The 26,660-nt window shown below is 38.1% G+C and overlaps 1 protein-coding gene across 4 annotated transcripts in view; it reads right to left on the bottom strand.

The window, feature by feature from the left end:
• The window catches only part of ENPP1 (ectonucleotide pyrophosphatase/phosphodiesterase 1), a 61,657-nt gene that overhangs the window by 5,399 nt on the left and 29,598 nt on the right, over window positions 1–26,660 (bottom strand). For all 4 annotated transcript variants that reach the window (XM_074862529.1, XM_074862532.1, XM_074862531.1 and 1 more), the window contains 15 exons: window positions 24,463–24,542; window positions 22,953–23,072; window positions 21,727–21,836; window positions 20,581–20,646; window positions 20,195–20,267; window positions 18,051–18,159; window positions 16,797–16,928; window positions 15,234–15,265; window positions 13,978–14,105; window positions 12,812–12,881; window positions 9,541–9,628; window positions 5,247–5,422; window positions 4,651–4,702; window positions 1,721–1,875; window positions 391–526 (listed from right to left, as the gene is read on the bottom strand). In XM_074862529.1, the coding sequence (XP_074718630.1) occupies window positions 391–526; window positions 1,721–1,875; window positions 4,651–4,702; window positions 5,247–5,422; window positions 9,541–9,628; window positions 12,812–12,881; window positions 13,978–14,105; window positions 15,234–15,265; window positions 16,797–16,928; window positions 18,051–18,159; window positions 20,195–20,267; window positions 20,581–20,646; window positions 21,727–21,836; window positions 22,953–23,072; window positions 24,463–24,542 (1,527 nt within the window). The remainder of the gene's footprint in view (window positions 1–390; window positions 527–1,720; window positions 1,876–4,650; window positions 4,703–5,246; window positions 5,423–9,540; window positions 9,629–12,811; window positions 12,882–13,977; window positions 14,106–15,233; window positions 15,266–16,796; window positions 16,929–18,050; window positions 18,160–20,194; window positions 20,268–20,580; window positions 20,647–21,726; window positions 21,837–22,952; window positions 23,073–24,462; window positions 24,543–26,660) is intronic.

Here is a 26,660-nt window from a genome sequence, read left to right as displayed (position 1 = left end):
ACTTATCAATGCAGTTTTTTACTTAATGAAACATCCCTAAATTTTACTTCGGATAGTTCCAACTAACACCTGTCATACAAAGTGAATTTGCCACTTACTAGCTTGCCAGACTTGACTGAAGGTTTACATGTTCCTTCCAGTTTCTTCTATGAAATGCCACTTTAGAAATCTGACAAGTTTCAAAGCTCTTGGGAAGTACTAAACAACCTTGGACAACCCATCAACTGCTGAAGTGCCCCTCTTTCTCATACACTGAAGTGAACTGCAACAATTTAACGACTACTGCTTCATACTCCGATTGGTTATCAAGAATATCTATAAAAGACTACATCTACTACATTACAGATTATTCAAATCAGGTATGCTGTACAATGAAGGCAATGCACTTACTTGGAGGAGACAGGAATCCGTAAGTTAGGCGAGGATGATTGTTGTAAAACAAACATGTCTGGTTATGATTAAAAGAAATACGAACGTCTTTGTGTAAACAGCTGGAGATATTTTCTGTAGCAGAAACCCATTTGTCCTATTGAAAAAAAAGAAAGTGTAATTGGTAAAACAGATAGCTGACTTACAATAATTCTCTCAGTGTGGGGAACTGCAGAACTCTAAATATTTAGCTGTAACTGCCTTTAATGGTTTGAAGGAACTTAAATAAGATGCAAGAATTGTTCCTCTTTTGTCAGTAGAAAACAAGGCCTCCTGTTCCTTTCATAGTATTTTGGAAATAAAGTGAACAGAATGGCAGCATTTTATTTGAGTTGAAAATAACATCTCCCAAAAGAGAACCTAGAGGCGCCCATTAAGATAACCTGACCTACTCTAAATGTACTTGTTCATTCAGGCTAGGAATCAGAGGCAGCCAGAAGTGTTGTTAGCCGTCTCTCTCCACTGGGTCACTTGTTCCAGCAACTGGTTGCTTCACGCCACTAACGTAAAAATATTTAGGATCAAGCAAACTATGCCAGAGTCTAATTAAATTTAATTATAATGGTCACTATTTAAAACCTATGATTCCCAGATAATAAAACCCAAAAGCATTCTCTACTGTCCTAATTTCTTTTAAGCATGAGGTGGCTTCTAAATTTTCTCTGAATGGAAAAGGCCAACTTGAAAAAATATTCATTCACAAGATCAGTGCTCTGCATGAACATGTGCACCTTAGCACAGAGCTCAGGACAGCAAAGACCAGATTTATCTCCACCAACCTCTTTTTTTCCCCAATCAGGATGATCTTCTGAGAGAAAGATTGGATCAGGGCATGAACAGTTCACAATAGTCCAGAGATTATTTTTTCAAAAGGATCCTGCCACATTACACACACTACTTTAAGACCACGAAACCCATGTTGAGACCAGACTTTAAGGACACCACTGGCAGACTGCTATAGCAGATCTGTGCTGCCAAGCAGTAAGCCAGTGCAGACTCAGAGGACTTCTGTATCAATGGCAATGGATTTCTCACTTCCTGGTGGACCTGCTTGCTCTGGAGGCAAAACTGCAGCTCACTCCAAGAAACAAGAAAAATTCAAAGCCAAACCTTATTAATATAGGAAAGTGAAGAAAAGACCATACAAAATTCCTTCTTTTTTTCCTCACGTGGTTCTGCTTAGTTCCCTGTGAGATAGTATCATGAGCAGATCTAAGAAGCATTCAGGAACAACTGACATTCAAGCTTTTTACCTTTCAAGGTTGCTTCTAACCTTTCTTAATATACTTACATCTTTGTTAACAGTGTACGCACTCCACAGAGACATCCTGTAGTCCTTGCTGTATCCACTCACATAGCGGTAATGGTAAAGGAGGCAGTAATTATGTCTCTTCTGCAGAACCCTGGGCCGTCCGTAGGGCAAAGTAAGTTTCTCTATCTTCTTAACTGCAGCAGAAATAGTGTTTGTTACATTTCAATCAATACTGGTTGTATTGATTCATACATCTAAGGTTGCCTCAATTTCCAATTGCTAAACAGAGAAGTCACAGTAAAGGAACAAAAAGAATTTCATTCTTATATCAAAGGTGTAGTTTCAATCCTAAGGCAATAAATTAAATGACAAAGCCAGTATAAAGCAATCATTTAAACTTAAGACTGTACAAATTAGGTTTATACTTAAAACATTTTGCCATTTAAAACGAGATGGATCTAAGTTGCAAAGATAGTCTTTGTTGACTTTGTGTTTCAATTTAAATATATAATGTGGGATCTGCTTCTACGTAACATTTAGATGGGACGGTAACCAACCATGGTGATCTGAAATCTGCTGAGGGGACTATTTTAGTAGAAACTACAAAGTCTTACATAAAAGTGACACTTAAAGGACCAAGAAATATAGACATCTAAATAAACAATACAGTGAAGTACTGGTTGGATTTTCAGATGTGCAAGGACTTGCTTTATAATGAGTGTGATAGTCACAAAACCTTCCTTCTCCCTCTGTCTCATGGACTGCATCTCTTTAGAAAGTTTGTATACAAAGAAAGATATCTCCAAATGTTTATGTTACTGCACAGGGTTTTCAGCAGACCCTTGTCTAAGGCACTGCCTGTTTATTGGCCAACTACTGCATTCAATAGAAGAGCGAAGACTTGACTTTAAAACTGTATCAGAAGGAAGCTATGTGGGATCAGCAGAGGGTAAGTCATTAGACAGAAGCTGAAAAGTAAAGCAGAGTTAGCAACAGAATTACTTTAGCGTCAATGCCATTTATCTTAAAGAAAAAACAAAGAAGTAACAAAACAGAGTCATAAGAAACACATGCTCTTGCAAATATTTGCTGCAGCCAAATGTCAGCATAAAGTTTCTGGTTTTAACCCCTAAGGTAGACTTCAATTTCGTCAAAACATTGAATATTTCAATTTTTGCCAACTGGAAACAAACAAAACCAATGTATTCAACTTTTGAGTTCCCTGATATAAAATAATAACTGAGGAAAACTAGCACATCATGGAAATATTTTAAAATACCAAAATATTACTTTGCCTTTGAAAATGCAAGTATTTTCAATCGTTACATGACTGGAATTATAAAGAAGGCATCAAAGTATATTTTCCATTAAACAGGTCACTACCATTCACAAATTATGCAAAACTACAATCTCAAGGCAACTCTCTTAAATGGGGAAAGAAACTGAGCAATGAATGCTGCAGTTTTTTTCCACAGTAATTCCACAACACAAAAAAAGTCAAGATTATGACATTTATTTCTCCACCCACAAGGGAAAAGGCAAACAACTCACATTTTTTTCACAGAACTAAAAATGCAGTTAGTGTTTTGTTGTTCTTACAGGCTGTCAAGTTATGACAATAACTTGAGAGCAAACTGAGATAACTAATGAACTCCCATTTTAAGAAGCATCTAGGCTGGTTACTAGAATTCTTTGATCTGTGACAATGATTTTTATATCTAATTAATAAGTGCTTAATTCATACAATTTATAAGGAAATTGCTGCTATTAAGACCAGTGCTAAGCCAGGTCTCACCGATAATCTAAGCCAAAAACCTACTGTTTTAAAAATGTAGGTTTAGAGCCTTAGGTTCCTATTTCTACAAAACGGAACTGAAATAGTTTATGCGCCCGGCCTTGCCGTATTTCTTCAAAGCCAGGTTCAGCAAGGCCCTCAGGTGTCCACCTAAGCATTAGCAGAGTCTGTTTCAGTGAAACCATGCTTAGGGAAAAGCACACTGTAGGGTACTAACACTTTGTTGCTCTCATGAGTGTTACAATACTGAAACAGTTATTTTAAAAGGGTTCTGGGACACATTTTAAAAAGATGCCCTGTCGTTAGTGGAAAAGATTCAAGAAAGCTCTATCCACTCTTTGTGTCAGGACAAAGTACACAAACCAACAGAAACCTTAAATTAGTCCTGAATAAGCAGCAAGTACTGGATCCTGCCTGTAACTGGCATTTAAGTCCAGTTCTTAATAGTGAGCTACAGTGGGGTGTTGCCAAGTACAGTTTATTTGCATAAGAAGCAAGGTTTCAATGCACACAAGGCAAGATCTCTATCAGCCTATTTCTCTTTCTGACAGCCTAATCATATTGATTATTAGCACCAAGGGCTACATTCCATTTTGACTTACGGTTTTCATTATTTACTTATTGTCTTACCTGCTTCATACTCAAAATAGTTTATTTTGTTTTACGAGTCGAGAGCCTGTCTACAGCCTTGTAAACTGCAGCTCAAACATGGCATGCATATGTCCAAAGAATGGAAACAAAGCATAAGTAAAACAAGCAACAGCTTAAGACCGTGTAACAACTCGACCGTGTAAAATACCCCTTATGTTTCATTAAAAGTATGCTGCTATCATGGTGTTGGTGTTTGCAGGGATTTCCTATCAGACACTTCCCCATACACTGCTTTTGCCTCCCATTCTGGAATGTTCATTACTTCAGTGCTAGAAAATTCAAAAATATCAGATAATACATGTGCCATAAAGACACATGTATAAGGATACACATTTATTTGAGAACAAATGTTTCAGTAGGACTGTATTTGAAAACCTCAGAATTATAGCCCCAGCGAGTATTTCGAAGAACTTTTACCTCATGTACTTGAAAGTTGTTCAGAAGTTTAGACATCAAACTTTTCATATTTTTATTAATTCTTACATTGTTGTTATAATTTTATATTACTATCTAAAGTTCTTACCTTCTCTTTCAGTGAAATTTAAACGCTGATGAAAATCCCTTATTGGCAAGCCCTATAATTATAAAGCAAAACCAGTGAGATTCTACTAAGTGTTCTACAGAGCATATTATGAGCCACTACTACACTTAAAAGTACCAAATGTAACATCTGCCTTATAAGTTATCCCTATACAGAACTCACTGACATCTACTGGAGGCGGGGGGGGGATGGCTACAGAGAATTTGCAGAAATGAACTGGTTTTGCCACAAGCAGATCTACAACCTTGAAAACCACAGCCCAAACACACAACATTCACAGAATGGAAATTTCAACATAATTAAGTGAAACAAGCAAGAACTGAATGCTTTCAGCATCAAAGCTTGCATCTGTGGTGTCTTTCAGGCTCTTCAGAGCTGAATATGACTTTACATAAGCAAACTACAAAAACGAATATACAAATACAGGCTAGTACCCGCTAACCCCAGGCAAGATTTGATTTTGAAACCAGTAGTAGGGGACTGCAAAACCAGCAGGTAAACACTGGATTCTCCAGTGTTTCAACTCTGAATACAACACAGACGTCTGCCTCCACAACTTTAACCATTTCAGTACTTACCCCTGTCCTGCAGGAGCAGCCAAGGCTCACTGAAAACACTCTTTGTCCCACCACAGAGCATTCAGAAGGGTGGCTTGTTTCTTTGGGATGGTGGGGGGTGTAAACAGGGTTCCTTAAAAGATGGTTTAGGCGTCCATGAGTTCCGTTGTTTGGCGCTGGTTTCAAATCAAGCAAATCTATGAAAGAATTCAAGTGATATTAACAGGATGAGAAAGACTGTAATACACTGCTGCTTATACTGTGATTACAAGTACAGGTGAGTCAATAAAGCTGCACTGCTTGCTGCTCATAACACTCAAAAGGGGAAAGCAATGTAACCCCTTTAAAAGGAAGCGCACGTTTTCAACTAGAGCTCAGGGTGGTATTAGTCTGCTTGTAAAGAGGGACAGAGAAAGCACAAAAAGTGATAGAGGCTTACATCTGAGGGGAATTGAACTTGCAGCAACCAAACATGCAGTGGTGGACAGAAGTGAATCTCAAACACATGAAGTTGGTGACTACATAACATTGATGCTTTGGGGAATAAAACAGGAAGCTTTTTGTTTTGGTTTCTTTTTTGTTTTGGTTTGTTTGATTTTATTATCTGGAAATTAAATACATAAGCTTCAGAGAATAAGCACCACTAAAGGGTAAAGCCGTAAAAGAACCAAGACAGAACACAGGTTTCTGCTTGTCACTTAGGTCTAAAATGTTAAGCTTCAAAATTCCCATCAAAGTAGTCTAACCACAAAAACAACTCTACCCCACAAACAGCTATGTTTCTGCCATTAAAGTAACTCAAACAACTAAAAGCTGCCTACCACTAATGCATGGAGAAACTTCAGACACCTTCAAAAGGCCTATTATCCTTGCTAACATTCACAGATTTGTTGTTCCTCCACTCAACTCATACTGAATCTATGAAATAAGATGTTTTGAAAACATAGCAGGTGATGAGACACACTCGTATCCGAAAGCTTGGTGTCTAGATCACTCACCTAGAGCAAAGAGTTAGAACTGAACTTCCCTTCCTACATGGGGAACTGAACACACTTCTCCCTGCACTTTGCCACTCAGGTATGTTAATGTCATTCCCTCCAGATGAAGCTGTTTTGCTTTGGAAAGAATAAAACAAGCTTTCTAATCCTAGCAGTCCCTGCTGCAATGAAAAACCACATCAGAACCAGTCCCAGAACTTGGGTCCCCATTTCAACAGCTAAATCACATTGTTATGTTCCTGTTATTTTAAGTGGAGTATCCAGGAATTCGCAACACCCCAGAAATCTCCAAGTCTGACAATTTGAATGCCTTTGAAAACATGAGTTGAAATTCCCCAATTCAGACAAGACAGTTAGTTGTACATGTCTGTCGCTCATGATTTAAATGCTGAGATGTTGGACAAATAGGAGACAGTATCTCTTCTCTGGCTGTGCTTTGCAAAAAGGGCAGTCAGGCAGCTCCAAGAGAAATGCTAGAGCCCCAAACAACACATGAAAGTGGATGTCTTTCTGCAGTCCAGAAGGCATCCAAGCCCTGGGCAAAGAAATGGTTGAGTAAGTCACCTCACTTCATTTTCTATCTGAAAGTATATGTGCTGGCTTTTGCACATCCTGTTCTTCTTATCCTCTCTGTAGTGGATGGAGAAAAACTAGACATCAATGACTGCACTTAAAGTGTCTGACTTGTCACTGACCTTGCTTCACTGAGATGCCAGTAAGGGATCTCTACCCCTCTCATGCAGCATACACAGAACAGATCAGGGAGGCACAAGAAGGTGGTTCAAGATCACAGAATCACAGAATCATCTAGGTTGGAAAAGACCTTGAAGATCATCCAGTCCAACCATTAACCTAACACTGACAGTTCCCAACTACACCATATCCCTCAGTGCTGTGTCAACCTGACTCTTAAACACCTCCAGGGATGGGGCCTCCACCACCTCCCTGGGCAGCCCATTCCAACACCTAACAACCCGTTCTGTAAAGAAATGCTTCCTAATATCCAGTCTAAACCTTCCCTGGTGCAACTTGAGGCCATTCCCTCTTGTTCTATCGTCTATTACTTCCTTAAAGAGACTCATCCCCAGCTCTCTGCAACCTCTTTCAGGGAGTTGTAGAGGGCGATGAGGTCTCCCCTCAGCCTCCTCTTCTCCAGACTAAACAATCCCAGTTCCCTCAGCCGCTCCTCATAAGACCTGTGCTCCAGACCCTTCACCAGCTTCGTTGCCCTTCTTTGGACACACTCGAGTAATTCAATGTCCTTTTTGTAGTGAGGAGCCCAAAACTGAACACAGGAATCGAGGTGCGGCCTCACCAGTGCCGAGTACAGGGGTAAGATCACTTCCCTGTCCCTGCTGGCCACGCTATTTCTGATGCAAGCCAGGATGCCATTGGCCTTCTTGGCCACCTGGGCACACCGCTGGCTCCTGTTCAGCCGGCTGTCAATCAACACCCCCAGGTCCCTCTCTGACTGGCAGCTCTCCAGCCACTCCTCCCCAAGCCTGTAGCACTGCTGGGGGTTGTTGTGGCCCAAGTGCAGCACCCGGCATTTGGCCTTATTGAAACTCATACAGTTGGCCTTAGCCCATCGCTCCAGCCTGTCCAGATCTCTCTGCAGAGCCTCCCTACCCTCGAGCCAATCAACACTCCCACCCAACTTGGTGTCATCTGCAAACTTACTAAGGGTGCACTCAATCCCCTCATCTAGGTCATCAATAAAGATGTTCAACAGGAGTGGCCCCAAAACTGAGCCCTGGGGGACACCACTCGTGACCGGCCACCAATCTGTTTTAACTCTGTTCACCACAACTCTTTGGGCCCGACATCATCATCAACCATGACATGAGAAAACACCAAAGCATACAAGTCTGAGACACACTTCCTGACACTGCCCTGTTTCCTATTCCAGCAAAGAATTTAAACACATGGTTTAAATGTGGTATACCTGAATATCGCCACTGATCTCAAGCATGTGCAGTGCTCCCATTAAGTGTTTTCTGGATCAAACCCTTTGGTAATACTTTGTCTCTCTCAGATGCAGATGTTAGAGCAGGTATAAGTCCTGGTAAGAGAGAGAAGTAGGCAGAAAATAATGGAAAACAGATGAAGACCTCAAGGGGAATAAATGAACAGAAACTAGTAGAACTGATAGAACTAGTGATAGACTTTTGAGAAACCATGAAATACTGAATGAAGAAGGGATAAAGGAACAAGGAGCCACAGTAACATTGTGTTTGAAAGGGCTAAAAGAGGGATTGCAAGGTATCTAATTGTCAGAAAAAAACACCACATCATTGGTGCAGTGTACTGTACAGTGTCAGAAAATAAAGTGAAGATTATCTGTGTATGGAGTGGGCTGTCTGTGATCCTCAGATACAGAAGCAGACTGCATGGAACAGAAATCAGTTATGAATCCTAGAGTGACACCATAGACAGGTGAGAAACGGGAAACCTGACTATTGCAGAGACAACTAGCTCTAGAGCCAGACTCCAAAACAATGGGCCTACAGACTAACAGGACACCTGCAGTCCCTCAAAAGACAAAACCAAGCATTTCTTGAAACACCTGTTGTATTAAACAATGAGAATGGACAGGGAAACATCCAAATCTAGTATGAAAAGATACAATACAAAAAATTGCATAAGTGACACATACAACGATGAATTTGGGAGAAGGTTTATTATACAAATCAAGTAAACAAAAATTAAAAAGCTAAATTTTATCTCAATTAAAAACCTATTTATATCAAGTAGCTAAAATTAAAAATATGATAAAGGATAACAAAAAATAAGAAAACACATGACAAGATACAAGGAATTGTTCAAGTGCATAAAAAGCAGAGGGGGTGACTGACTTAGGCTTTCTGGACATGAGCTGCCTGGCAGCTGCACCCATACCCATTACTGTGCCTGTTATTTATTGTTCTGCCTGGATAAGGTTACCTGAGTGATTAATCTGATAAAGCCTCTAGTTAGATCTGAGTGAGAAATATCCCTTCTTGATGGTAGAGAGATTGTGAGTCAGTTTTAGTACAGTGAGTCAAAGTGCCAGCTCTGGAGCAGCCAGAGGAACACACAGAGATCAGTGGAAAGGAGAGATACAAGATGGCCTGACCTAAACAGCCATTAGTCATTCAGTCATTTAGAAGCTGGATCTTTCTCAGAAAAACAAACAGCTGTTTATTTGTGAAAGTCTGCAGCAAAGTCTTAAGGACAAATTTCTAAGGACACTTAAAAATCTGTTATTAAAAGATTTACAATGCCCAAAACATGTTATACTTTACTGAACAAAGATGACCTCCATCAATTGTACTTACCACACATTAAATTATATACTTCAATGTTTTCAAATGGGTCAACTTGAGTATGAAACTTGAATCCTGGTCCAAACCCAATAAAGATAGCCTAGGATTTACAGAGAAAAGTAAAGTGGAACTCTGTTTAAGACAAGCTGAAATGGAAAATATCTTCAAACTCAGAGGGCATTTTCTTCCAAGAACTTAATCTTTACCAACATACTACAGATCAAGTCAAAAGCATGTTTTTTCTTTAAAAAAAAGGTAAACATAGAAGAATAATTTTTAAAAGTAGTAAAAGAGTATTAGGAAACCCAATTCCGTCTCATTGTTGCTGTCATAAATGGCTGAAGGCAGCTTTTTAAAGTCCCTTGCTCTTCTCTGCTTTTGGAGAAGTTAAATTCATTTTCTTAAATGCTTTAAGAGATTTAATGGAAATGTTGAGCCAAAATAACCAACACATTTCATGCCCTGTAAACAATTTGGAAGCTTTTAACTTAAGGCTATAAAAACATCTGTTGGTAGCAATGTTTTAAATTGTTTAAGAAATGGCAAGATCCTAGGCTTCTACGCCTGGTTTGCAGCTGTTTTTTCTCCTTCTTGCACCACTTCCTGAGCTGTATTGGCATAAGCTATTGCGTAGCCATACAGCAAACCTGATCCAGGAACGCAGCCAGCTCTAAAAACTTTCTTTTTTCCTGTTGGCTCTTTTCTTTCTGGTTCACTTCCCTGACCTACTTAACGCTGCAGCCACGCAAAGCTTACACTAGCATAGAGCAGGATTTGCTGAGGAATAAGAACAAGGAGGCAAGGGCAGCATATGCTTTAACTCAACTGCTGCCAAACAAAAAGATTGTTTTCATATTGATCCTGAGACATTCAGCTTATTTTTAATTAAGTGAAACAGATTGCACCCATCTGTGGAATCAAGATACTAAATGAGTGATGGATGCTTTGTACTCTATAGCATCTTCCTGGATAACATCTCAGCTGTTTGCAAACAATGTAATCGTCTCAGATTTCCTATCTGTGTGGAAAAAAGAGGTTAAAAACTCAACTCTAATTTCTTTTTTTGAGATTAAAGCATATTGCAGGCTGTCATTCTGCAACTGTTGAACCTAAAATCTGTAGGCTAATAATTACCCTAATTTGAGTCAGATGAGGCAGGAACACGCTACCTCCTTTCTGTTGAACCAGGTAATTACAGAGTATGAAATTTATGCTGCTTTAATGTTAGCCACAAAAGGATAAATTGTATCTGTTTTAAGACCAATTAGGGATGCTAAGAACTGACAATCCCAAGTCTGGCAAACAGTTTCAATAGAGTCAACCTACTGAAAAGAAATTTACATAGTCAAACTGTAGCAGAGAGAGAGTATACTAAGCTGGCATTTGGCATCATGCAGCCTTGCTGATTGTAACCTATTACTAGGTACCCTGTCAACAGGTTTTCCATTGTCAAACTGGGGAAGAAGAGTAGGCCTGGAAGGGTAAACCAATACAAAATTAACACAGGTTTTGGCTAACAGTTTTTAAAAAAACAGTTTGATTCCAGTATTACATAATTCTACAAGACATGAAAAATAAGGCTTTTAAGAGAACTCTATGCTTTACATGGGTTACATAGGTCTTTTCCTAAAACTTGTTTTCAATAATTTTTTCAATACGGGGTTCTCTCTTTGTAGATGTGTTTACATGAATTAACAGTAATAGTACCAAGTACCTCACAACTGTTAGTGGTTTTTATCATGAAAACAGCTTTTTGAAATGAAGAGTAATGCCTTTCATTTTATTGATAGCAAAAACTGAAGCAGAGCACAGGTTAAGTGACTTCCCCAAATTAGATGGAGCTGACTAAAGATCTGATTTCATGTCTCCCTATGATCCCTTTCCTTTTCTCACTGAAGAGAAGAATTTTGAGACTCTCCTTATTTTAAACATGACTGACATGCTCTCTCCTGAACAGACTACCTCAAAATAGTGATACATAGTCTATCATGACACAGTAGAGTTGCAGATTTTGAAGATCATTTAGTCAACCTTTGCAAAAGACAGAATCAAAAGTAATTATGCTATTTCTGAAAGATGCTTGTCTGACCAGTCATTAGGTAATTCCTGTGATGGAAGCTCCACAAACTTCCAGGGCAAACTATTGTACTCATTAATGGTTAAAAAAAGTTTTCTAGTAACCAAATCAACTCTTCTTTAATGCAGTTTAGGTCTGTTACTTCTGTTCTTAGGCAACCCACAAAACAAAGAATGGACTAGCCCTACAGACCAGGGGATTGGCTAGGGAACAACTTTGCTTGCAAGGGCCTGGGTGACATAGGAGACAGCAAGCCAAACATGACCCAGCAGCACACCCTGGCAGTAAAGGCGGCCAACAGCATCCCATGCTGTACAAACAAGCTCAGCCAGCAGGTTGAAGGAAGGGATTATCCCTCTAAACTCAGCATTTCTTTATGCCACATCAGGATACTGCATCTCCAACATAAGAATGACATCAATAAACAATCATTGCAAATTCAGTGGAGGGCCCCCAAAGTGGTTGGGGGCTGAAGCTCTTGCTCTGTGAAGAGGAACAGGGCTTGTTCAGCATGGAGAACAGACAGCTTCATGTGGACCTAACAGCAGTTCCCCAGTACCTACAACAAGATCATCAAGGAGATAGAGCCATGTTCTTCAGTGCTATGCAGTATGAGGCAGAGAGAGAACAGGCATAAATTGAAACAAGAAAGGTTCTGGCTGGCTATAACTAAATACATTTACACCAGGAGGACAGTCAGGCAGTGGAACGGGTTGGTTAGAAGTTGTGGAGCCTCTGCCTTTGGCAGTTTTGAAGATGCAACTGCATAAAGCCCTAAGTAATCTGGTCTGATCTCACAGCTGACTATTTTGAGTTGGAAGTGGGACTAGAGACTTCCTGAGGTCCCTTCCAATCTGAATTCTCTTAAGATCTACAATTACTGTGAGGATTTGATGAGATAAGATTTCTCTTTTCCTGCTTTCAATGTTAGAACAAAACAACTTGGCACAACTTTATACTCTTACCAGCACAGTGAAATCCCCAGGGTAAGTCCTGCTGGGTTTTTGCCCAACTCTTATAACCTACCCTGTGTGGGTTGCCCAGCATGTCACAATAGCAATCCTACAAATGCTTGATTTCTATAACTGCAGATGGAATAGTGTCACAGATCTTAAAAAAAAAAATAAAAAATCTCAAGACCCAGCAAACACAACATCCAGAAATAAAGGAGCTGAAAATAAGAGCTAGCATAAATTTGAGTCTCACCTGCATACTGGGGAAGCGATTGTCTGAGCCATGGAATCCACCTGTGCAGCTTTTAATCTCAAGTGGTTTCCTATTAAAAATTCACAGTTTATGTAACTCACACTTTACAAATCATATCAGTATAAAATGCATTCAGTGATGCACTGTTTACTTTTATATTTAAAGATTCTTAGAGACTTGTCCATAGGTAATAGAAGGTCTTTAAGCTCTGAAAGAGAATGCTTTAAAACCAGAATGATAGTTTTCTCTGCAAATGTTACCCCCTTTGAAATTGTCAAGTGTCCATCAGAGTTATTTAAAGTCAAAGATTGGATGACACATGAACAAAATGTTTGTTCTCAGGATAACAGATTTTCACTTCACTGTCATTTGGGCAACACAGCTTGACAGTACTTTATAGATTCTTAAGATTTTTTTTGCTTGTTTGTTTTTTAATGAAAATTCTAGTGTAATTTAGAGCATTCAGCTGGACATCTCACCGTCTAATAAAAACAAGTCTCCAATGTATGGCATGTCCACACATATTATTTAAATGTGTACAGTTCTAGTAACCCAAACCTGATTTGCATGACTTGCACATGTTTAGGGTGTTATACGACAGGACTTACTGAATACATGGACCGAAAAAATCTTTCATGATGAAAGCCCTGGAGTATCACAGAGGTGTTCAAAATTATATTGTAGCAGATGCCGTTATTTGGGAGTTGTAAATTCATTGGTCAGAACATGTAAGGTAATTAACAATAGCAGGCTCAGTAAACTCAAGGTATGCCAGCAGATTGCTCACAAGATGAATTCAACCGAGTAGTTACGCACATGCTTAGCTTTCATGACTCACTTTGGAAATTCCTAAAGCATGGCAAAATGTGCTCAAGTACCTGACCAAGGGGACCTTAGTTTCTAACGTCTGTGTCACAAAGCCTGCCACTACCTGCATTCTCAGCAAGGAGAGTATCTATAGCTGCCAGTTGAGAACTGAGCTTCAGGCCAGCAAAAACTGTAGAGAAAAGCATGCACTGTTTCTTTGCAATGTCCCTTTGCTATGACAAACAAGAATACCACGTTCCAGTAGCTATCATTGAACGATAAAGCATCTGGAAGAGACAAGCTGTAAGAAAACAAGAAATTATTTGCTATCTAATCAAGTATTGAAAACTGTAACTTACCTAGCAAGCTGCCATTGGGAGTCTAAATAAAAGGTCAATGGTTCAATCCGGTCATTATAGGAATAATGGAAACGCTTGGGTAGCAGCTGTTTCATGTAAGCTTTGAAAGGCTGATTTGGTTCTATGCACTGAAATGTTTAAATTAAAATATAAATTGTACATTTCATCAAACTTTTGCTTATGTCATGCACAGTTCTTATGCACTTCCACTAAAGACAATGGGACTCCATCAGGTTTGGAGTCATATGGTCTGGACAACTATCAGTAACTATTTAAATAACAACTAGTGAATGCAAAACCAGTCAGTATCTATTAGAATATTTTTATGGGATTATGGATGTGACTTATTCTTTTTCTTTTCTGACAGCCTACAGTTGTACAGAACCAAACTACTGTTTAGAATTAATAAAGAATTATACTGAGACACAAACATCATGGCACTTTCACAAATGGTAGGAGACTATTCAGTGCAATAATTCTACAGCTCTGTAATACAGAAAGTAGCAGACATTCAAGGAGTTTCTAGACTGGTAGACAAATAGATTTTTTCATCAACTAACATCCATTAATGATTAAAAAAAGACAAACCAAAAAAACCAAAACCCAACCAAATAAGAAAAACATCACCCTCTACCGTAACATTGGAATTTTTTAATAGTGAAGTTATCTATACAAGTTATATCCATACTAGTTATCTATACAAACAGCATAGCTCTCACCAACAGCGGTGTCTGCACAATGAGAGGCAAACAGATTGTAGTGCAGGGATGAGAATAGAAGGCAGGTTTAGAGCAGAAAAGCAAATTCTTTAAGCTGGAACTGACAAAATGAAAAAATCAATACCCTCTCTCAAAGCTGTTTATCAAAAAGGTGTGAGCAAGAAAATCTTATGCTTGTCCAAGAAACAGATCTGAGCTTTACACTGACTTGGCCCTCAGCCAGTATGGTCCAGATACACAAGTTCTCCAGCTTGAAGAGCAACATGATACAGTGCTAGATAAGAGTTAGTGAAAAGAAGTGAACACAATACCTTAGTTAATGCACAACCACAGACATATGACACATTACTCAACTTTGACCTTCTCTTCCCCTGCGTGGAACTACTTTTGTTTTTGTTGTTAACTGTATAGCATAGGGAAGGGCACTGATTCGAAGTCCAGGTGCTATATAAGTAGCCCAGCAAACAGCTGATGCTATAAAATACCTGTAAACATCAGTAGAAATTAAGCTAGAATAACAGATAAGATGACACTTACTGTGAGGTTTCTGACAATGCCTTCATAATTAACTGGAAGAATCATATGTAAGAATTAGTCACCTAAGTTAAAAGAAATCAGATGTAAAATGAAAGCATTCCCATCATATATAATATAATTAGCTTAGTTTCAAAAGGTTCTGGACATAATAAATTATTTTTCCAGAATGAAGTTCACATGGAGCAAAACATCACTAAACTGTCAAGCTATTGCTTTTATGAAATTTTAGTTCAGTCTCTCCTCCTCTTGCTTGGTTACTTACAGCTTTAAAATTTTAAGTTATTGGCCACAGTTAGAAAAATAATCTGAGAAGTAAATTTTCACAAAAGCGGCAACTAAATGCTGTGCTAATCAAGCTGGATTTTTTTCCTGCTTGATAATAAACTTCTAAGGAAAAAGAAACAAACTATTAGGACAGCAGTTTTATCTGGCAAGCATCCTTAGGAAGACAGCCAAGTGCAAGCTGGCTAAGATTCAAATGCTTAGACTCAAGCCAAAAGGGACCATTACATCATTTAGTTTGACATTTTGTATAACGCAGGCCCATTACATTTCACACAGTTACTCTGTCCTGAGTCTGATATCCAGTGCTTGACTAAAGTACATAAAGGCTTACACTGGCAAGGGAACTATTAATAATTCCTGCATAGATGTATGCAGTGCTACAAAGACAGCTATGCTCATGAAAACAGTGCATGTGTCAAAAGCAGGAGATATTCTGCTTTTCCACTTCCTGAACCTGTTTCTCCAGGGAGAACCTGGAACTGCATTTTACTCCCACATTTTCCAAGAAAACATTTAAAACAGTTTAGAATATCATGAAGTAAACAGGACTTAAAAGTCACTGGGGTTGAGGCCTACAAGTTTTAAAGGGCATGAAAAACAATAATCTAGGATAAGAGTTTTTTCTATGAAACATGAAGGACACGCCTGCATTCAGCATTAAGAAGTACCAAAAACTGCAGGCATTAAGTGTTCACCTGAAATGAGACTGCATAATGAATCAGTTTAAAATCTGTAAGCATACATTGATTTTCACTCAAGGCCTTTCATCTTATTTATGTTTATTTGCAGCTCAGCTTACCCAACTGCCATCCGGCCATTATGCCATTTTTTGATAACTAGGAAATATATTATAATACTCAATATGTAAGATAGTAACAATCTAACATTTCCTTAAGACAGAAATATAGCAAATTTATACAGAAACTGGTAAATCAGGAAATGAGGTGAGACATGATGGGGGATTTTTGGTCTGTCTTGACCACCAAATATCTGATTCAAAGGAATGCCATTCACAAGGCAAGAGCATTTGCAGCTGGTCACTCTGAGGCAGCCCACAAAAGCAATCTGTAGGATTTAAGTACCCTTCCAGACCTGCAAAGTCAAATGGTCTTTAAAAACACAGGTGCACTACTTAGTATTTCCTCATCATTATCCAGGTTGTCCCTAGTTGAACTTCACTGTCAGGTTTACCAATGGAATATGTGAATCCTAAGTCTGTATTCATAAAGTACAAAAGCGTAAAACAGAGTAACAAAAATTAGTTTAGCAATTACATACAAGAGAAATACTCATCTGGAACATTATTAGGTCTTAGACGAGCTGCAGGACCAGGTACTACTATGAAATCTTGAACATCATCCAGATAGCTGTTCAGATATGCTGTTTTTCTGCAGCTCCCTGCTTCCATCCCTGCAAAACGAAATAAATTTTATTTAAAAATGGGAATATCAATGTAGAGTAGCCTTGCTGAGGAGACATGTAGAAGTCAGAGATGTAATTTCTCAGGTCTTTCTATCAGCAACTCCAAGACATCTGATTCAAGGAGACCATAATACTCACGTATGGAAGAAAATATTACATAGATACACACAATCAGCCATTTCCTCAATCGAGGAAGACACTTGAATTGAATAAATAGAAAAATTTTCTTCTCTGAAGGGAAAGAAATCTTATGAGCCTAAGAACAGTAATAGACCAAATATTCATTTAGCCCAATATCCTACCTAATAGTGTACAGTAGCATGTCTGGAGAAATACCCAATAAGCACAGCAGTTATGGACCAATCTTCCTCCCAGTGTTCCTCATCAGTTTCCAAAAGTCAAAGGGACTTCAAGTTGCATATTGCATTTGAACTCTTATTTTTAATAATTCTTGACAGGTTTACCCTCCATTATTTTCATAAATATTTTAAAAATCTGTATAGGTATTTGGCTTGGATTGTTCCCAGTGGTAATGAGCTCTGCAAGTCAATTTTGTGCTGCATGGAAGCATGCTTATATTTTGTTTGTCAGGAAAAGTAGCAGAAAAAAAATTGTTGTTAAAATACATAACTTATTACAGAAATCCAGAAATATAGAAAAGCTATTACAGAAATAAATCAAAGTTTCATATTCACAGTCTTCAAATAATGGATAAGAGAACTGATAACTGAAAGGAAGATATGGCTTGTATTTTCACTTCTTCAGCAATTTGCAAACTATTGTGGCATAGAATAAAATGAAATCTATTTTTACAGTTCACATTTTTTATTCTATTTCTTTTATCAGATGGCAATGATCACAAGAGGAATTAGGAATAAAATACGAAAATTACTTAATCCCTCCTTATATTCTCCACTTCTTCCACTCCCCTAAAATAATCTGATTCTCACCTACACTGATTATCTCTTAAACCATCCTGATAATATAAAACTTAGTTTCTAGGTATTAGCTGCTTCACTAATCTTGCCAGAAACATGCAAGTTTACTCAGAATAGTACTTTACAAAAACAGCTCTTCAAAATTCAGATATATTTTATAAATTGAATTTACCATGATCTGATATAAAAATAATGTTCAGGCATTTATGCAAGTTCATTTGCTTGAGACCATCCATCAGCATCCCTACTATGTTGTCCACTCTCTGTAATGCCATAATGACCTGCAAGACAAAAATAGGAATGTAAAGTAAGTGTTAATCACTTCAATTAAAAAATAGAATTTATTTCTAGGGAGAATGAATAAATTTAAACTGTTACAGTATGTGCTAATAAAGGAGCTCTTCTTAGAGACCATTCAAGACTAGATGCAGTCCAGACATAAATGAAGGACACAGGGGCCCTAAAACTGTGCAGTAACCCCCAGCCTCAGGACAGGGAACACCCATAGCACACACTAACAGGAGGAACTGTGAGGACAGGAGACTTACAACATTCTCAATAACCCGGTAAACCTGCTTTTTGCCTGTTCCTACTTCTTTCAGCTGTACACCATTCAGATGCATAGTCTTTACATCCACTGAGAATGGACTCAACAGGTACACCTAATATTGCTAAATAAAAATGGGAGTCTGCAGACTGCCTAGCACCTGCACTGCTCAGGGCTACCTCTATCTACAGAAGACTGGCTATATCTACACTACAGAGGTCTTGGCCCCAATTTTTTCTGGGCCTCACAGTGTACTAAGACACAGCTACACATTTTTATGTACTATTTCAGTTGAAGACATTTTAAAAAAAAAAAAAAACAAATAAAAAAACCCCGACACATACCCAGATTTTAGCCAGTGAGGGTGCTTTTAAAATACAAAATTGACGATGTTTGTTGCATTATCAGGGGCACAACCGAGGACAATAAGGAATGCCTAAGGCTACAGATGCTGATGGGAGAATACTAGAGGGCGGAAAAGAATAAAGGAAGCCAAGCCTGTGGCACTCTTCCTCAAAATCCCTGTTGGGAAAGACCCTGGAGCAAACTGTCCTTGAAATTGTGACTGGGTATTAGTCTCAGAGCAAACTAAAGGGACTGAAAACGCTAGCACTGTTCATGATCAGGAGGTCTGGAGTTCAAGCTCACTTGCATAGGTACAACCACTGGGGCTACTTTTGAATACTTGCTAAGTAAACAAAACAAAAAAAGTGTTTTTAAATCAAGTCATTCTGTTACCTCATTGAACTACTTGTATAAGCTGTCTTGCTTTGTGTGAACAAAGATGAGATGCTCCTGGGGAGACCCTCAGGGTCTTGCCTCCAGAGGATTCCCGACATACAGAACTTTAGATCCACTTATTAACCAAAGAAAAGGATAATCAATTTAAACACATTCCCTATACTGCAGTTCCAACTAGTTGTCTGCTACTTCACTGGACACTCACGTTCATCTGACAGTTCCTTACAGGAACAGTAACTGCTCGCACCTCAAGAGAAATTGGCAAGAGCTTTTTGCTGTTGTCACCACTGAGGTTAAATACCTAATTAAGATGCCCAAACTTCCTGACCATTCAACACGGGAGAATTTTATAATGTTCCTGAATTTCCAAAAGATTTTTTTCTTTGCATTTCTCACTTCAGTTTGTTAAAACATGAAGCTATTTAGTACTTTTGAAAACAGTAGCAGTCCCAAAGACTTCATATTTATACAACAGGTACACCACAGACTGTGATGGGGTGAGTGTTCCTTTTATCACCCTCCTTCCGAGAAAGCATAAAACCTAACTGCAGGGAGATAAGAGCAATATTCATCTACCCTTTGCACAGAGACTAAGGGAAACAATTATAACATCAATATTTAACTACCAAAACTTGGACAATGGCTATAAAAATCTCTGTTCTTGCTAAATTGAAAGTACATAAAATTTCTGTCCCACTGACAACACACACACCCCACCCCCCCAAATCAATGTAAAAAATTAGTAGGAGCAGATAAAACAACATACAAGACACAACAAACATGCTCTGGCAACTTAAAAGTTATTAAAATAAAGAAAACATAAACTAGACTTACTAAATAGCGTGCTTATTACATGCTTTGTACCAATGTTAATTATGGATGGTCTGTCTATTGACGATTTTTTTTCCTAATAAGCATACTGAACATGGTCTTGGTTAATCTAACATGAATTACAGAAGCTTATTATAGAGTCAGAACAAAGCTTAAAATTAAATTAAAAAAAATGAAGAAACTACAAAACTACTTACTCCACTGCTTACTGGTCCAAACTTATGGCCTGAGGAATCTGGTTCTTCTAAATACAGAGTGTAAAAGTGTGGTCTATATCAAACAGTACCAAAAATGTAATATTTTACATACACGTTGAGACAGTTGGAAGAGATTATATTTCAACAATGGATATCAAATATTGGAAATAACACTGTCATTCAGAGGAAGGACACATTAAAGGGAAATAGAAAAATGCAACTTAATAAAAAAAGGTTTCAGTCATAAGAACAGGCTTGCATTAAGTAATATTTTAACATTGTTAGAATAATGCGTAAGATATTGTTTAAAACAGAAATCATATTTACAAAGTAATTAATTGCAATACCACTCGAATGGGAACTTACACCTGCAATTGTATACCTACCTTTCATCTTCAGGTAACTGCAGCCAGCGAAGAACAGTTACTACCCTTTCTTCAAAGGGGATTGAGCTGTATCAGAATAACACAAGATCAACCAACCATGCATCCTCAAGAGCTAAAAACTTTTAGTCACACATTATAAAACCAATGTACTTTAGCAGAGAAAATTGAATTCAACTGGATGCCATTAATGGCTGTTTAGCAGGATGCAAGTTCATCTACGCTAATTGCCTGTGACTCTACAGGAGTGAATGGTCTGATCTAAAGCTCCCTAAAATGTTGTCCCCATTGATTTCAATGTGATTAGAATAAAGCTCCCAATATTGCTTGTGTTTATTATACAAAGAGAATAATCGGCTTCAAGGTGCAAAATCATGTGCAGGTTTTCATGTTTTTTCATGTTTTTGTTTGGGGGTGTTTGGCTTTTTTCAACTGTTTAAACAGTTTCAATACAATGTACAAGTTCCTAGAGAAAAAAAAAAAAACGTAGGTAGTAAATCAAGCATCAGAATTTCCACGCTATATGAAGGATGTAGGAAGAGAAAATGATCCTAGGAAGATATAAATGAAAAGCCTGATTTCTTGGGTGAGATTTGAGATTAATAAGTAAATGGTGATAAACAGATTTATGTAGAATTTTCATTTGGCACAAAATTTTTAATTGCAGTGAAGAGCAATCACTGACTAAAATATGACTGCCTTAACGTGAAATATTTTCAAAATTCGGAATGAAAATAGTTTTACGTTGGAACAATTTACCACAGTCAACAGTAAAACTTTAATTTTCACAGACAATATCAAGTCAAGACCTGATCCATTCACTCTGTGAGAGGTTTGGATTGAATGACTATAACATACCCACAAAAGATTTTTATAAATAGAAACAGAAAAGTACTAAAGCTTCAACGCTGGCTACTCTTAAAGCTGTTTTTTCCACAGCTTTCCTGTAAAAGTTTACTGAGGAATGACAAAATTATTAGACAAAGAATCTATATTATACTGAACCAAAGTTAATTTGAACCTATCTTCTTTTCCTGTTGTCTACAACTATTTAGAAAAACAGGGAAAAAAAAAAATGTTTTCTCTGACATCTGTCCCATTGCAACAGTTTAAGTAAAATATTCATCCAAGACACAGGAGTTTACATACCTATTGTAGTTTTCATACAGGTTTGGAAAGGTTCCATTAACTGCTACATCTGACCCAGGCCAAAAGAACGTACCCGCTTTTAGACCTTGGTACATAGCTGTAAGCCAGATCTGCAGGAGAAGAGCAATCACCATCATTAGTGCAGCTCACTAAATTAGCTGAGTAACTGCCAGATCCACTACCACACCTACCAGCTCTGCACCTTTCAGCAAGATCAAAATCTGCAAATGTAAGCAGAACACTCCAAACAGTCAGTCTTGCATGTCATCGCTATCTGCAGTCCAGATACACCTTGCAACCTGTTTCCTTATGGCAAACTCGCATCCCTTCTGCTGCTACACCAGCAGAAGGGGAGTCAGGAAAGAAGTAGGAATCATTAGCTCCCATGGATGGAGCACTAACGCAATTGTTGAACCATGGCTGAACACCAGGAAGGGGAAATGTCTCAAGAACATTGAAGCAATAAAGGGTGGGAACGTTCTGCAGACCTATGCCCTACAAACTCTGAAACATGGGAGCAAGAATTTGGTCAACTCTTCTGATTTTACTGCTGATCTCATGATTTGCAGGTTTGTCTGCCTTCTGCGTGTTTTCCTGCCTGACTCATACACCACTGTCTTCGCAGGGGCCCATAAGGTCTACACTTGTGTGTTCTCTCCTCCAAAAACAAGAAAACAAATCAGTCCTCCCCACATTACTAAATAGTCGCATCTGTTCTCTCGCTATTCTTCAGGCTAGCACTCACCCAAACTTTCCCATGCCACCTCATTTTGATGGCAGTCTCAGCAGATTTGCCATAGCTGTATGACTGAACTGAGATGTTTTCTTTCAAAACCACATCTTTAGACTGAGCAGTAATTTGGGCAGAGTGTAAGCCTTTTAATACTGGTAATTACTAAAACTAACTGGTCTGCCAATTTCCTCAGTGAAGTTAATTGCAAGCCCACTTCATACCAAAACCAACAAAATCTGGTATCTTTATTAGTTATTTTAAGATAGTTTTCTCCTTAGAGAAAATTCCATTTAAGTTCAACAAAATCTGTTACACTTTGTTTCATTTGTCATTTTGCAGCTCTAGTATGGCAATTCCTAACCATGCTGAGTAATGTTTCTTGGCTCACTTAGAAGTACCCTCTGTACTCTTTCAACATCACTATGCATCCAAGTGATATTAAGTAACATAACAACAGCCTGATGTACATTCTCAGCAGTGTATTAATACTTACAGGCTGTCCTTGGTACCACTGTGGATTAAACTTCTCTTCACTTTTAAGGGTGAAGGATGCATTTCTTTTGGGGTCATACATCTTGTTATCAATTATACCATGAGATTCAGGATACAGCCCCTGTAATTGAGAGTACACCTTGTCACAATGTTATAAAGAAAAAGAACCTTCTGGCTACATGAACAGTGTCCATTAGACAAATATGTCCAGTGAACAATCTACATGCGACTTCTACTCCACCAGTACCTCAAGACGCAAATTTGACAGCATCACCTGCCATTGTTACCAAGCTCTACCTTCCAACTCTTAATTGCTTCTCAGTGAGAATAAAAATTACAGGCAAGCAACTTGCTCTGGGATCAAACTGAAAGACATCGTCTCAGTTCACACTCATCATATCTTTAGTACCAATGACAAAGCAATTACCTATGCTGGACCTCCATCACATGACCAAAAACCAGGGATTTCAAATGAGAATTGCCTATCAGCAGGTGAAAGGTCTAGCTGGGGATAATCATTACATAAGCAGCAAAAGAAGTGCTCAGAGACACCAGCTGTTAAGTGGTTTAACAGACTTTGTTCTCTGCCATCAAGCAGACCTGCTCCTTTTTACATTAAAGGATATAACACCACCACCATCTGGACCCTGATAAACACCAGGACTTGCTACTTTTCACAAGAATGGGGCACTGAGACAAAGCTCTATACTGTATTTAGGGACAGTCCCATTTGGCTGCAGGGCATGGTTAATGCCTCTTAGTTGCATATTCAGTCATGGATGTTTGAGAGGACTACACAATTAAACATACCATTCCTGAACCTGTGCTCCTCACTTACTAAAAGGCAGTCCTGACAAACTGGGAAGATAAGAAAGAAGATGCAGATCCTCAAGTATTTGACTGAATTTTAATTCTGACATGATGAAATTAAGAAGGATCTGCTGGACTCCAACCCTGCATTCGGTGTTGAAAACCTCTATTTTCCTCCTATACGCAGGAGATGGTAAGTTTACAAGATCAGTTTTGTGACATTCCTATCCAGGTTTGGGTACAGTCCATGACAAAGTCAACATCGATGTGATGTTCAAACCTTTCCTTTCATACTCTTCTTTGCATCATGCCATGCTACAGTAAAGCAGCAGAACAAGGCTGGCAGTTTAAAGGAGTCAGGCTGCTCTCACTCCAAGAGAGAGTGTTGCAATTTAGTGGAAAAATATTTACACAAATGAGGAGTTGTTAAGTAATGTGACCTTCCACATATCTGGGAATTCTTATAGCTAGTCTTGAAAGGACAGTATTAGTTAATCAGATTGGATCTAACCATTTAGCTGTAGTATTATATAATGACAATCTATATTATCTAGAGAGTATAATATATACATTTTCATATTCTGAAGGGAAATCCTATTATTTTAATAATCCGTCAAAGAAATACATGATTCCCTTGGAGACAACTTGATAATGAAGAGTCTCTTCAGTAGTGGAAACATATAATATACAGGAATTCTTACTGTGACGATGGAGTAATGATTGGGAAAGGTTTTTGAAGGATACACAGGTCTCATACTGGAAGTGTATGTTCCACATTTCTCTAGAGGGAGGAAGAAAGAAAATCAGCAAAATTACAGAAATAAAAACCCTTGGAAGTTTCTCTCATAAAAATGTATACCTATTAAAAAAAAAAGGAAAATAAGACAGACTGGGCTGTCTTCACTGTCCTTCTGGATCATTATATATAATACAAGTAAAATAGAAATGAAAGGTTTGATAACATAAAAGGTGTTGCATCAAAGCACTTTGAACTCATTAGATTGGGGCTTTGGATTAGATCTCAGCTGAAATAATCAATTTGAGCTAACTGAGATAAAAAGAAGACAAGTCAGAAAAAAAAAAATCCTAAATTACTTAGACATTCTCTCCCGTATTTGCATTCTATGGTAGCAAATCATCACTTGTACCCTTTTTGCTACTGTAACACACTTGATGCATTTCAACCATTTCCAACTCTGTTTTCCAATATTGGGGGTTTTTTGGCTGGGACATTGAGGGTTTTTTGGTTGTTTTTAAAGTAAGAGAAAAATACACTTATAAACTACTGTTTTGTCCAAAATCCTAGAGGGTTTTGCTGGGGTTTTCCATAGGTATTACCCTTCTTTTTTGGCTTGCTGCCTTAGTTAAAGACAATTTAAGACAAAAGGAGAACTTATTTAAAAATTATGGTATCACAGCATAGAAGTATACATACACACACATTATGGCTATGCCTGGGTTCACTGAAAACCCTCAGCTCCATGTAAAATTGTCCACCTTTCAGCAGGTAGCAGAGAGTGAGCGTATAATAAGACTTGCTAAAAGTGAAATCACGATACTGTCTTAGAGATTCTCTAAGGAGACATCAGAATTTCATTGTAGACACGGCTGAATTAACAGGACTAGATAATGGGAATATTTTTATCTAACAGGATGTTTCACTTGTCATCAAGTGTTTTAAAAAGGAAAATCCAGGGATTTAGCATGGATCTAATTTAATAAAGGACTGGGCAGTCCAGTAAGTTACTTAATGTGAATAGCTGTTTACTGCTTTGTAAATGCTGTCATTCATAAACTGCGTCTCTTTCTGAACATTTACTAGCCCTGTAAAAGGAAAACTATGAACTTCAAAAGGTTCAATACAATTTTTCATCAATAGTCAAGTAATTTATCCATTATTGTTACTTGTCTACTACAGAGGAACAGATTTCATTACCCTTTCCTGCACTGTAAAACACTGTAGCAGTATTTACACACTCAGAGATGTTTGTCTTTACAATATGACAGCTTCCATCATTTTCAGTGTCTAGACACATGGGACATGAAGCACATGGAGAGCTGAAGTCACAGGCCCTCAGTGTCATGTGATATACACTCCAGTGACACCAATTTTTATTCATGAGACTATTTTTCTCTTACTGAAGAAAATTCGCTTTAGGTGAGCTTTTCACCCACCATTTTACTATGAGGGAAAGAAGTCTAGAAAGCAAGGGTTTGTAATGAGAAAGCTGAAGATCGTGTAGCATATTGTATCATAAAAGTCTTCCATCAGATTACCAAAAAATGCTCCAGAATAATGTAGAACTGTAGACATAATGAAGAAATATTATTTTTGCCCCCAGACTGCTCCTTATTTTATTGTGTCTAAAACATGTATTGTTAGACATTCTGGTTTTAAAATTCTTTACAAATGTAGTTTTTGACCATCAAAAACTCCATGGTTCTGGAGAAGCAAAGTGACTTTGATGAAGATACTAAGATATTTGTATTTCTTTGTGGTGAGAATTTATTATGGGTTCAGGGGAAAGAGAAATACAAATTTATTATAGAAGTCAACAAGAAAAGTTGCACTGTAGCCTATCCAGACCAAAGAATGAAGAAACTTGACACGTGAAAGTGGATTTAGCAGCCTGGAAGTCCTACACATGCTTTGTGGCACTGTTATCTTGTATCTGAGCCAGAGCTATAATCACTTGTAATAGCCAGTCTCTCTTTGCAATGCCCAAGAAGTCTTCTTCAGCTGAAATTTTTTATAACTGCATCTAATGAAATTGTTTGAAATGCCCCGTTTTATTCTAACATGGAACAAGAAAAAAAAAAGCTAAAACCTCAGATACATCTGTGAATTGTTATCCTCTGGAACAGATCAAGTTGTAACAACCACTGTACAGAAAAGCAA

Source organism: Strix uralensis, chromosome 3, assembly GCF_047716275.1.
Source record: "Strix uralensis isolate ZFMK-TIS-50842 chromosome 3, bStrUra1, whole genome shotgun sequence".
In the NCBI taxonomy this organism is placed as follows: Eukaryota; Metazoa; Chordata; class Aves; order Strigiformes; family Strigidae; genus Strix; species Strix uralensis.
This window is presented reverse-complemented; position numbering and strand designations above follow the sequence as displayed.